This window comes from Rhinoderma darwinii, chromosome 3 (genome assembly GCF_050947455.1).
Source record: "Rhinoderma darwinii isolate aRhiDar2 chromosome 3, aRhiDar2.hap1, whole genome shotgun sequence".
Classification (NCBI taxonomy): domain Eukaryota; kingdom Metazoa; phylum Chordata; class Amphibia; order Anura; family Rhinodermatidae; genus Rhinoderma; species Rhinoderma darwinii.
In genome coordinates, this window is record NC_134689.1 from 268175197 (window position 1) to 268189492 (window position 14296).

The following is a 14296-nucleotide window of genomic DNA, read 5'->3' on the forward strand; positions in this document are numbered from 1 at the left end:
CTTGGCGTGGCTGGTAACTGTCCCTGCCCAACAGCAGTGGTGCCAGGCGCTTTGTGTGCAAACTGCTCACACTGTTCAAACTTTTCCACTGTTTCTAGGCTATCAGTGCCATATTGAACCTCCAGCTCTAGCTCTCAGCGATCTGTTTAAGCCTCTTCCATCGTTTCATAGGAGCTGTTGCCAATCCCTTTCATTTTGGCAACAGATGTCTTTTCTGCCCTCTTTTGTAGCCAAAATGAGGATCTAAAGGATCTTTTCATATTGGTAGCTAAATCACGCCCATCATACTTGTCTTTACTACTACAAATTTACTGCAGAATTGTGCAGTGGTTTAAAAGAAATATAATAAAGCATAATTATAAGTGGCTCAAAAAATAATCATAGCAATATAAAATAAAAACTAAATACAAAAAAAAAATAAAAAAAAAATAAAACATGATTATAATACGTATTTGTCAACCAGCGACATCAATAGTTACCAGAAATTAAAAAAACTATGAAATGTGAAGGAATAATAAATGGCGTTATATTTTGAATTAGTCTAATCATTCCGTTTTAGCGCTTTCTTTTTTCATATTTGTAAGTATACAATGACTATACTCTGCTAACCAACTGTCATCTCTCATTCCAGTGCCTGGTCCTTGTGAGCCGGAGGATCTTATTGATGGAATCATCTTTGCAGCCAATTTCTTGGGCTCCACACAGCTGTTATCAGAACGCAATCCATCGAAAAATATCAGAATGATGCAAGCCCAAGAAGCTGTAAGCCGTGTGAAGGTGAGGGCTTTAGAGATTTAACATTTTGGTCCCTGTGAAACCTCTATATTTTAGGCCAGTGTACAATTCTGGCTTTTGCTGTCACATGCAACAAAGAAAATGTCAGGAAAATCTTAATAGAACCGCTGAACTATTTATATGGGGTTACTCAGAATCACTGTAAATAATGGCAGCTGTGTACTGACTACTATTTAACATGAATTTAAATGTGATTGTCTAATTCTAAACACAACCACATCCCCAATTATAAGAGGGTGTTCACACTTATGCAACCACATTATTGTAGTTTTGTTATTTTTATTTTCCCCCTTTACATTATTTTAGTTTGTTTTTCAATTGAATTGCACAGATTAAGGTGGAAAAGTTCTGAAATGATTAATCTTGGACTGATTTTTTGACATGACAAAAACCTGGCATTTTAACAGGGGTGTGTATATTTTTATATCCACTGTATACGTCAAAATAGTGCCATTTAGAAGTGCAAGTCGTTCTTCAAAAAAACATGCCTTCATACAGCTACATCAACAGGAAAAGGAAAAAATAATGGCTCTTGGAATGCTGCAGTGAAAAAATGATAAAAAAATCACTGCACCCTGAAAGTGCAAAAGAGGCTGCATCCTTGAGGGGTTAATAAACAAGTCAAAACATATATTGAGAAGTTGATTTATTTGTAAACATTAGCAAAACCATTTGTAATTTTCAATAATAAAATCCAGAAAATTCCCAATTTTTAAGAGAATATACTACTATACTACAGTAAAATAAATAGAGGTTGGAACTTCATACTTTCCTTAATAGTAAAGATATATTTAAACATGTTTCTGTGTAGACATTAGAATTCTCCATGATACCAGCTCTGTAGTTTATCCCTTGTAGACGTGAACCACAGCTTCAACCATGCGTTACATAGCATTTTCAGTCCTGAGCATGAGCAGCAGGCCATAGAGCAGCGGTCATGCCAACAGTCATGGAGAGAGGTGAACGCTTGCCTTCATCCTCTTCTTGGGGAGGAGTTTCGTTTATGAGGTCATGGAGAGAGGTGATTGCTTGCCTTCATCCTCTTCTGGGGGAGGAGCTTTAGTTTAAGAGGTCATGGAGAGAGGTGATTGCTTGCTTTCATCCTCTTCTGGGGGAGGAGTTTAGTTTATGAGGTCATGGAGAGAGGTGATTGCTTGCCTTTATCCTCTTCTGAGGGAGGAGCTTTAGTTTATGAGGTCATGGAGAGAGGTGATTGCTTGCCTTCATCCTCTTCTGGGGGAGGATCTTTAGTTTATGAGGTCATGGAGAGAGGTGATTGCTTGCCTTCATCCTCTTCTGGGGGAGGAGCTTTAGTTTATGAGGTCATGGAGAGAGGTGATTGCTTGCCTTCATCCTCTTCTGGGAGGAGAAGTTTTAGTTTATGAGGTCATGGAGATAGGTAATTGCTTGCCTTCAACCTCTTCTGGGAGGATGAGTTTTAGTTTATGAGGTCATGGAGAGAGGTGATTGCTTGCCTTCATCCTCTTCTGGGGGAGGAACTTTAGTTTATGAGGTCATGGAGAGAGGTAATTGCTTGCCCTTATCCTCTTATGGGAGGAGTTTTAGTTTATGAGGTCATGGAGAGAGGTAATTGCTTGCCCTTATCCACTTCTGGGAGGAGGAGTTTTAGTTTATGAGGTCATGGAGAGAGGTAATTGCTGGCCTTCAACCTCTTCTGGGAGGAGGGGTTTTAGGTTTATGAGGTGATGGAGAGAGGTGATTGCTTGCCTTTGGCTTCTTTTTGGAGGAGGTGCTTTAGTTTATGATGTCATGGAGAGAGATAATTGCCTGCCTTCATCATCTTCTGGGAGGAGCAGCTTTAGTTTATGAGGTAAATTATCTCAGGGGCAAACATTTCATATAAGACTAGGGCTACACCTAGACTTTTTTCTATAGAGGAATCAAAAACGAGTGATTTTCAAGAGATTTACAAGCAATTTTAATCTTACTCTATGGAGTAAAAAAAAGTAGCTTCTACTTATTAAAATCATTTTGCAATCCCATCATGTGATTAAAAATAGAAATTTCTCGAAATTGTCTTGGCTGGAGTGATTTTGAGATTTTCAAGCTTCTCAATGCATTCTTTTTTGTAGTGAGCGATTAAAAGTCTAGTACTATACTTTGCTGGAGTATTATGGATAATATGACAATCCCATTAAAAGCTTGTAGTAATATACAACACCTCTGGTTGGTCAGCCTGGTAATTTTTGTTTCTTGCACTGATTTACATTCTTCTGCTTTAAAAAAAATTATTATTTTTTCACTTTCACAAACATAACTCCAATCTAATTGTTATATTCCTATGAATTGAAGATTAAGCATGTGATAACATGATGCTAACATTAGGCTTGTAATGTCAGTTCCCTATAAAATGATGTGGAATGACATGCCTGTGGTACTAACACGTTTATAGCAATATAACAACTGGTCGTGTGTGGGTTTCCTTGTCATATTTCTCAGGATTGTACGCTAATAGATTACTCTTTTCTCTATTTCTCCCTCTGTGTGTGTTCACACTCCCTTATTCTCTCTGTCACGTGCTGTTGTCTACTCAGCGGATGCAGAAGGCTGCTAAAATCAAGAAAAAAGCGGTGTGTGGAATGTTTCCTATTTTTAATGACATCCATTTCATTGTCTTTTTTTCATTCCATTGGCATCCAAAACATTTCATATTATGTTGAATAGATTCTTTTTTGTAATCAAGCATTTATTCCTTTTACATATATAGCACCAACATATTCCACAGCACTGTATTGAACTTGTTCTGAGAGGGGCTTATTATCTAAATATTTTACATGTATAAGTTTGGAATGGGCAAGGAAAGGAGAGCACCCATAAGAAACCCATGCAAACACAGGAAGAACATACAAACTTCATTCAGTTGTTATCCCTGACCAGATTTGATCCCAGGACTCCAGATCTACAAAGCAACAGTGCTAACCACTGAGCTACCATATTTAAGACACCCATAAGCAAAGCAAATTACCCCCCCACCTTCAGATATTAATGCTTCATTAACCCCTTCCCGACATCCTCCGTATATATACGACGTTATCGGGAAGGGCTTCCCGCAAAGCGCAGTACTATTACGTCTCAGGAGCTGAGCCCGCACCATCACCGCCGTGTGCCAGCTGTATGTTACAAGGAGTTTTTAGCCACCGGCACCACAGCAATGTGATCGCTGGGTTGCCGGTGGATGAAAAGGCGATCGGCGGCGGGGCCTAAAAGGCTTCCGGTACCATCTGTAAGATGGCGCCGGCTCAGCTTCCAGCTCAGAAGCTGAGTCGGCATCATCAGCAGTGGGTGTCCGCTGTATGTTACAGCGGACACCCCGCTGTATCGGCAGGAACTGGAGCTAGCTCTAATTCTTGCCATTAACCCTTTCGATGCAGTGATCCAATGCGATCGCTGCATCAATGTGGTTTGTAGCAAATCGGCAGCCTGCCATGCTACTATGGCAACAGGAGGCCTAACAATGGCCTCCTGTCTGCCATTACGAAGCCAATTAGGCCCCGGCCGGAGCCTGAGCGGGTTGCTGTCAGTGAATAACTGACAGTTCTAATACATTGCACTACATAGGTAGTGCAATGTATTAGAACATCAATCAAACAGTTGGACCTTCAAGTCCCCTAGTGGGAATAAAGAAAACTGTCAAAAAAAAAAAAAAGTAAACATAAAATTGTAAAAAATAAAATAAAAGTTTCAAGTAATAACATCAAACACGTTCGCCCTTTTTCCCTTATCAAGTCATTTATTATTGTAAAAAAATAATAAAACCATACATATTTGGTATCGGCACGTCCGTAATGACCTGAACTATAAAAAATCTTATGTTATTTGTACCTCGCAGTGAACGGCGTAAAAAACAATGTAAAAAATAATTCCAGAAGTGCTTTTTTTTTTTGGTCACTTTGTCTTTCAAAAATTGAAATAAAAAGTGGTCAAAAAGTCGCATGTATCCAAAAATGGTACCTTGAAAACTATTACTCGTCTCGCAAAAAAACAAGCCCTCAGACAGCTCCGTCGATGAAAAAATTAAAAAGTTATGGCTCTTACAACTTGGCGACAGAAAAAATACATTCTTTTTACAAAAGTAATTTTATAGTGCAAAAAGTTGTAAAACATAAAAAAGTTCGCCGAAATCGTACTGACCCGAAGAATGAAGTTAGCATGTAATTTATAATGCATGGTGAATGTTGTATAAAAAAAAAAAAAAAAAAAAACTATGGCAGAATTGCTGTTTTTTGTTTACCTTGCCGCCCAAAAAAAAGGATAACAAGTGATCAAAAAGTTGCATGTACCCCAAAATGGTAGCAATACTAACTACAGCTTGTCCCGCAAAAAACAGCCCTCATACCACTACGTCTATGAAGAAATAAAATTAGTTAAGGCTCCAATAAGTCAGGAAAGAAAAATATGCAGTTGTGCCGACCCGAGGGGAACATTTCTTCTGTTTCAAGAGGTGATTTATCAAGGCCCTAATAGTAGGGAACCAGGAAGGGGAGGACTCAAATATATCTGCTGGAAGCGAGGGCGCCCGTATTATACCAGGACAACACTTCCCAGCAAAATTCCTCAAACTGCAATGGTAGGGAGTGTGGACCAAATAGGAGATAAGTAAGGACATCATTTATCAGTGCAACACCGCCGTGTGCAGAAAGGATTTCTTCACAGCGTAACAAATATTTATGGATTATTTTATTGTTTACCCCATTATTATACCACATGACCATTCCCCTAATATACTCTGCCCAGCTTACATATGCCCCACATTATAAACTGAAATACCAGTAAAACTCCAAACAAAACTACTACCAAGCAAAATCCACGCTCCAAAAGCTAAATGGCGCTCCTTCCATTCTGAGCCCTACAGCATGCCTAAACAGCAAATTACTTCCACATATATGGCATCGCCATACCTGGGAGAATCCTTTTAACTATTTTTTGGGTGCGGGTCTCCAGTAGCACAAGCTGGGCACAACATATTTCCCACTGAAATGTCACATCCAGGGAAAAAATGTAATTTTTACTTTGCACCATCCGCAGCACAATCATTTATGGAAAAGACCTGTGAGGTTACAATGCTCACTACAGCCCTTAATAAATGCCTTGAGGGTGTAGTTTCCAAAATGGGGTCACTTCTCAACGGTTTCTTATATTATTTCACAACAGAGCCTCTGCAATTGTGAACCAATACTGTGGTAGTTGCCAAATTAGGCCTCAATTTCGCATTGTACTCTCACACTCCTGAGCCCTGTCGATAGTTCAGGCAAAAGATTAGGGCCACATGTAGGGTGTTTCTAAAACCGGGAAACACTGCATAACAATTAGAGAGCTGTCTTGTTATGTTGGCACAAGCTGGCTACCACATATTGGCATATCTATGGAAAAAATAAAATGTTCACTCTGCAACATCGAGTGCATACTAATTTCTGCGAAACACCTGCAGGGGTTAAAATGCTTGCTACACCCCTAGGTGAATACCTTCAGGGGTGTAGTTTCCAAAATGGGGGGTTTCCACTGTTTTGGTACCACAGGGGCTTTGCAAATGCAAAATAGTGCCCAGAAACCAATCCAGCAATCTGCACTCCAAAAGCCAAATGGCGCTCCTTCCCTTCTGAGCCCTGCCGTGTGCCCAAACAGCAGTTTATGACCACATATTGGGTATTGCCGTACTCAGGAGAATTTGCTTTACAAACATTGTGGTTCTTTTTAACTTTTATTTATTGAGAAAATGAAAAATTTTCAGCTAAAGCTACGTCTTATTGAAGAAACTGGATTTTTTTTATTTTCCCTGCCCAATTCTAATAAAATCTATAAAACCACTGTGGGGTCATAATGCTCACTACACCCATAGATGAATTCCTCAAGGGGTGTAGTCTCCAAAATGGGGTCACTTGTGGAAGGTTTCCCCTGTTTTGTTCCTTCGGTGGCTTTGCAAATGTGACATGGCCTCCGCAAACCATTACTGCTAAATTTGAGCTCCAAAAGCCAAATGGCGCTCTTTCCGTTCTAAGCCCTGCCGTGTGTGAAAACAGCCATTTAGGATTACATGTGGGGTGTTGTTTTAATCCGGAGAAAGTGCTTTACAAATGTGGCAGTGCTTTTTCTCCTTTAGTCCTTGTGGAAATGAGAAAAAATTAGCTAAACCTACAATTTCTTTGAAAGAATATAGATTTTCATTTTCACGGCCTAATTCCAATAATTTCTGCAATAAACCTGTGGGGTCAAAATGCTCGCTATACCCCTAGATAATTTCCTGGAGGGGTCTAGTATCCCAAATGGCGTCACCTTTGGGGGATTTCCACTGTTTTGGCACCGCAACAGCCCTTCAAACCTGACATGGTGCCTAAAATATTTTCTAATAAAAAGGAGGCCCCAAGATTCACTAGGTACTCCTTTGCTTCTGAGGCTGGTGCTTCAGTCCATTAGCACACTAGGGCCACATGTGGGATATTTCTAAAAACTGCAGACTCTGGGCAATAAATATTGAGTTGCATTTCTCTGGTAAAACCTTCTGTGTTACAAAAAAAAATGGATTAAATATAAATTTCTGCAAAAAAAAAAGGAAATCTTTAAATTTCACCTCTACTTTGCTTTAATTCCAAGGGCTAGGAAACTTTGTAAATACTGTTTTGAATACTTTGGGGGGTGAAGTTTTTAAAATGGAGTGACTTATTCGGGGTTTTTTAATATATAAAGCATTCAAAGCCACTTCACAACTGAAAAGCCCCCTGTAAAAATAGCCTTTTGAAATTTTGCCGCTAAAGTTCTAAGCCTTGTAACGTCCTAGAATAATAAAACTGTATTAAAAAAACGATGCAGATCTAAAGTAGACATATGGGGGATGTTAATTAGCAACAATATTGTGTGGTATAACTGCCTGTCTTACAAGCGGATACATTTAAATTTAGAAAAATGCTAATTTTTGCAATTTTTCACTAAATTTTGGTGTTTTTCACAATTAAATACTGAATGTATCGAGCAAATTTTGCCAGTATCATAAAGTCCAATGTGTCACAAGAAAACAATCTCAGAATCGCTTGGCTAGGTTAAAGTTTTCGGAAGTTATTACCACATAAAGTGAAACTTTTCAGATTTGAAAAATGAGGCTCTTTCAGGAAGGTCAAAAGTGGCCAAAGTAGGAAGGGGTTAAAATACATGTATTTGATTTAATGTGTGACATCATATGAGGGGGATTCCCCTTAACCCTTTCGCTGGCAGGAGTTTTTTTTTTGGACATTTTGCACCTCTGGTAGCCAGGACAATTTTCCTAGTATTGACATGTACAAATAAAGCCTAAATTACAAATATAAGAATCATACTAAGCCCCCATAACTATATATTTTCTGAAAGTAGACACCTGGCACATTGTCAAAATGACGCTAAGCCATTTATACACAAAGGCACCGTCATACAATTTTGTGTCAGATTGCAATTTTAATAAAACATTCATAAAAATTATATTTGTGGCTAAAAGTGTTACCCAAGCAGAACATTTGATTCACCACACATCCTATAAATAAAAGGTCACTATGTGCAGTGTTCATACATAGCACGTATGTCTACTGTATGTTTTCATACACAGGTCTTCATAAAATCACAAGAATTTAAGAGACCAAAGTCTGTTTTTAAGCTCTAATTTAAAGAAAAGTAACAACCTCCAAAATACAGGGATTACACGCATTAAAAAGTGAGTGCACTCCCAAACCCTATATAATGTATTTCCTGAAAGCAGACAACCTGATGGTTGCAACTGTCTTGACGCGCTGTTGACAGCTATGTCCACCTTCACGTAAATTTGTGGCAAACAGGAATTATTATTTTTTATTTTTTTTTAAAAACGCATTATAACATAAAATTGCGCCTAAAACTCACATACAAGCAAAGCTTTACCCACAAAAATGTGAAAATAATAGACCAAGGTATGCAATGTTTTTATATACCACATACGTCTATATCAACAAGAGTTTGTGCTCTCAAAAATACTGAAACAGAGGCCATGTAATGTTTTGCCATCATCCACAAAAGTGTTGAAAATACATACGGTACCCGGCAAACAGCTAACATTCTACCAAAGTGCACAGTTTTTGAGAGCGCACTGCATACCATGTATATAAAAAAAACTTTTTCATTTATACACACAACCACCTTCACGCAACTCTGCATCAACCGTAATTATAAGCAAATACTGCATGAAAATTCAACTATGTGACTAATATGCGTTCTCAAGCAGACCCCTTATGAAAAAAATAAAATATGTATTCTACAAAGAGCTGTAAGATGGGATGAGTTCATACATACCACAGATGTTTACATTTACAGATGCATGTGTTAAAGAAACACCAAAACTACAGGTTTGCACCACCAAATGTATTAAATATGGAATTTTCTATCCCCCTATACAAACTCTAAGGGCACGTTCAGACGTGGCAGAGTTTTTCCGCTGAAAATGTTGGTGCAGATTTGGGGCAATTACGCAACGAATCTGCACCAACATTTGCATATTTGATGTTGCAGAAAACACAGCGGACTTGCCACAGATTTTAGTTTTTGCATTGCAAAGGCTGAAATACGCAGTGAAATTCCGCTTCTTCTCTGCAACAGACAGTGCATGCTGCGGAGGGAAAATTCCGCGCACCGCAGCGGAGTTTTCCGCAACGTCTGAACTAACTTGCCTAAAAATGTATTGAAACAAATGTAAAAAACGGCCGCTGGAGAATTCCACTCTGGACTGTCCGCAGCAGAATTCCACAGCAATTCCGCCACGTCTGAACCTGCCCTTAGGCTGTGTTTACACAACACAGTCAAATCAAGTTTTTTTGATACGATTTAAAAAAAAAAAAAAAAAAGCAAGACCAATTAATTTTGCCACGATTCTGCAAAAAAACGTGGTAAAAACACAAACTGACTGAAATGTGTGAACGCAGCTTAATCCTTGATCAACAATCATAGTTCCCTTCACTTAATCACATTCATTAACTAATACTGTTTTTTTGTTGTAGTGGAACTAATTGGAAACTATTATTTATGGCGATCGTCAGTGGATGAAAATGTATTTTCTGACTGGCAAAAATCTTTTCCATCCATCAGAAACATAAAAAAATTATTCACTAGTGATAATTGTTATCGCTATGACTGTAGCGTGTAACGGGTATCTCTAAAGAAGCTAAGGATCAGGTTCATACAGGATAGGGATAGTGTAAAAGGTGCAAACTTTATTGATGTTTGTGTTTGGTGCAACTTATTTGATGCTGTGATCCTGATGCTGGTAAATGTCTGGATCGTGGAGTTAATAAATGGCCTAATTAGGCACAGAGGGGTGATTAGACGATCTACTGCTCATCTTCTCACTCCTTTTCTGAAAAAAAACAACAACCTATATGTGACAATCAGATGGCAAGTATGCTGTCTGATTGATAAAGGGTTGATAACATTAAGAATAGTTCATGTTACCCCTTTCCCATGGTCATCTACAGCCATAGAGGGACAGGAGGAGGATCACATATTCTCCTTCTGTCCCTGCACACTTCTTGCACGTCCCCCTGCTGGCCCCCTCCCCTCTTCTACACATTTTGAAATGGGAGCTGCAAATATATTCAACTCCCATATCAAGCTTCTCCCGCTCATGCTAGGCATAGCAAGAATCTACCTATTGTTTTTTAAAAAAAGGCCCGCATGTTATTAAATTGCCATTGGTTGAATTTCACATTTGAGCCAGCCACACCTGCAGTGGCCATCCATGTAGTTCATGGACAGAGCAGCTCTCTGTTCTGGCACATAGAGGGGTATCCCAAGCTAGGGACCCCGCTCTATGACATCCATATACTCTTAAAAGGGCATATAAACAAGGGTTTTCCTGATGAGACAACCCCTATAAACTATAAAATCCATAGAGGAAGGGATTACTATTACCCACTGACACCCTATAGCATGTAGAATTTCCCAATGCAATTTGTCTTGCTTTGTATTTATAGCTATAATATTTATTAATTTTATTCAGCACCGCACCATACAAAACTAAACCTACTTTGACAGATGTAAACACAATTAATTGTGGAATGCAGTGATTGGTGATCAGTGTAATAGAAATAAGCATTACAATAGTAGCATCTATGACCAGGCCCCCTGCTTGGATTAACATTTGTATACCAGCATTTTTCTGCTGTCAGCTCCTGACTGTGCTAAAAGTAAACTTTTCTGCTAAGCAAAGACTACATTGTAAAACAATTTTGTATGTCATGCTGCACTAAATGGGCGAAAGTTGCCCAATGCGGAAATTAACAGATCATACCAATTTGTTTGTACATATGATTTTTTAGATGTCATCTAGAGAAGGTATTATTTCTCTCAAGCGAATATAAGAGACTGTAATAAATCTCTATTAGAGAAAAATGCCCTTTTCTCCACTTATTAGGCCTCATAGATTGTAAACGCTTGCTCATAGATTGTAAGCTCTTCCGAGCAGGGTCTTCACTCCTCTTGTTTGCATTATTTATTAGTTTTGTCACTTTGTAATGTCTGATATTATCTGTACGTGTTCCCTCTGAATTATAAAGTGCTACGGAATATGTTGGCACTATATAAATAAAGACTATTATTATTATTATCAGGCCTCTCCCTCCTTCTAACTATTCACTCTACTGTTCACTCACTATAAATTTACTGGTAAATCAGTCTTCTTAAGATGGGACAGACTATCCGTCCACAGAAGGATCAGGTTACATCTGCCCATAGAAGTCTATGAAGAAGGGAGGGGGAGGAGGGAGCAGGTGCAGAGTAAGAGAGGAACATATAGACGCTGCTGTAGCTTCTGGTAAGCATTCTACCTCACCCCAGTGCTGGATTTTCAGCTACACTTCTCAGTAGTGCTGTATGATGTCCTCCATTCTGTTGGTGTTTCTGACAGTGTGCTACAAACATATTGGGGAGCAGGATGTGCAATGTTTGGCACACATTATAGCAGTTGGGCTCTTCCCACTAGCTCAGAGAAAACGGAGAATTAAAGATAGAGCTTGCAGAGGGTAAAGCTGCTAAAAAAAAAAAAATGCAGAATACAAGTCATATAATGGCTAGAAATAGTGTTATTCCTCATGTACATACATATGACAGCTTATTATGAAAATTCACCTGAAAAGTTAAGTACGCTTTGAATAACCTACTTTACATTTGCACTGAAGAGAGGGTTAAAAGGGACCGCTCTTTGCAGGCGCAAAATCGGCCTGAAGGAATTTTGAGCCAGATTTTGACCTGCATGCACTCTCTTTGCCGTGTTTTTCGCAACCGTTTTCTCTGCCTCCCATTGATATCAATGATAGGTCAGTGATGGAAACACCAGAAGAAATGGCATGACACTTCTTTTTCCAGCAAGCGTTTTTTTCCTTGCAGGGAAAAAAACGCCTTCGCCTCCCATTGAAATCAATGGGAGGCATTTTCGAAGTTTTTTGGCGCAGTTTCCGTGTAAAAAAAACGCAGGAAAAAAACCTCTGTATGAACAGGGCCTTAACATGTTTTATTAGTGGTTCTAAATGAAAGTGTATGAAGTATATACTACATTTAGATTCAACAACTAAATTCTAATAATACAACCTCGACTAGCCTAATGTCTATATAGGGAGGAGTGCCTTACCATGAAAGAGGGGGAGTGTGCTAAGAAAGGGGTGGGATCTAAAGAAAAATGGCTAATAAAAGGATACTGAAAATAATGAAGGGGAACTTTTCTACTTCAAATCTGCGATGTGCAATATAGGAGGTATGGTTTAAATAGCAACTGTTTACGGGATATCTCCTCTAATAGATTTTTTAAACATTGGGGCTCTAAGGAACCTCCATGATGGTTACATGTTCTTGTGGTACAGCATAAAGCATTCTCATCTCATATGTGTAATGTCAACTCTGCTATTTTTCTGTTTTTCAATACTAGTCCATTCCACTTTAAATACGCAGTAGTTGGGTAATATCTTCAGTTCAGTTTAACAATTTTTCAGAAGATTTTTCATAAGTAACAAATTGTTAAGTGGCTATTGTGCAGAATGTATATTGTTGCATGTCGATTTTCTTTTTTACTTCCTAGTAACTCGGTAGTTTAGTGTTTTTTTGGATATATAACTGTCATTCATAATAATAACCTAAAATCTCCGTCAATCCCATACCCTTAAAATGTACATGTTTCTAACTAATGCTTACCATTTCTGGCATACTCCCCTATTTCTTCCCTATACTTGTACTCATTCATTCACAGTACATAATGATAAGTGCCTTGACTGATGAGATGTAATTTACTAGAAAACAGTTCCAAAAATCTCCTCTGCGGCTTTGTTTTTATGCCTCATGGCATTTTATCATGAAAAGATATGATAATTATGGAAAATGTGCCAAGGCAGATCTTTTCTCTAGATAACAATATGCTGGAGAACATGTTTTTCCTGAAGCCAGAAAGTATTTTTCTTATTTGGAGTAGACTAAAATATTATATGAATCTGCCTAATGGTTTCAGAAATAGCACTCCCTTTCGTGTTACTGACATGAATTCATTATAAATATCCTTATCTATTTAGTGATGTGATAAAGAAAGTGTACTGTAATAAGAATTATAGACTAAGTAAACTAGTCTCAGCTAAGTTACAATGCAATTAAGAGTGGACATGTTCAGTATGGATGCAGGGTAGACCCCTAGAATGATTTCCTCTGGTGGTACCAAAGGTACCCCAGTCCGGCACTGTATAGAGCAGCAAAATCACATCTTAAACATCCAGTGTGAGCAAGGTCATAGGCCAGCGTTGGGTTACAACTTAATTTACTCATTCCCAGCTGCAATGTGACTGTAAGGGTATGTTCACACGATTAACAAAATACGGCTGAAAATAAGGATTTTAATCAAACCAGTGGTTTTTACGGCCGTTTTTTGGAGCAGTTTTTCTATTCAGTCAATGAAAAATGACTCCAAAAATGGTACAAGAAGTGACCTGCACTTCTTTTTACGGGGCGTCTTTTTACGCGCCGTTTTTTGAAAATGAGGCGTAAAAAAAACGCCCCGTCGGAACAGAACGTTGTATTTCCCATTTCAATCAAGGGGCAGATGTTTGTAGGCATTTTGCTTCCGATTTGTCAGCCATTTTTCGGGACGTTTACTCCCCGAAAAACGACTGAAAATAGCCCGTGTGTACATACCTTAATGCAGTGTGAGGGCCTGTTTACATCAGCGTTCGGGTTTTGTTCATCGGTTCGGTTTCCATCAGAGGAACCGATGAATGGAAAGCCGAACCGAAAATAAACTATCGCACATTTGCATTGATTTCAATGATATTGCTTCCATTTCAGTTGGTTCTAGTTTGTTTCTGTTCCATAAAGCTCCCCCAAAAAATTTGTGGAAACAATAACAGTCGATTACGCTATTGTTTCCTCAAAAAAAATGCAAACTTAACGTAACGGAAACCACCTACAATGGAAGCATTACCACTAAAATCAATGGTAATGCAAACGGAAGCTATGGTTTCCGTTT

General features: G+C 38.6%; 1 protein-coding gene across 5 annotated transcripts in view; it reads left to right on the top strand.

Moving 5' to 3' along the window:
• APBA2 (amyloid beta precursor protein binding family A member 2) overlaps nucleotides 1–14296 on the top strand; it is a 473299-nt gene that overhangs the window by 296752 nt on the left and 162251 nt on the right. For 4 of the 5 annotated variants that reach the window (XM_075857895.1, XM_075857892.1, XM_075857891.1 and 1 more), the window contains 2 exons: nucleotides 632–777; nucleotides 3351–3386. In XM_075857895.1, coding sequence (XP_075714010.1) covers nucleotides 632–777; nucleotides 3351–3386 — 182 coding nt within the window. The remainder of the gene's footprint in view (nucleotides 1–631; nucleotides 778–3350; nucleotides 3387–14296) is intronic. The other variant, XM_075857894.1, reaches the window with a different exon arrangement.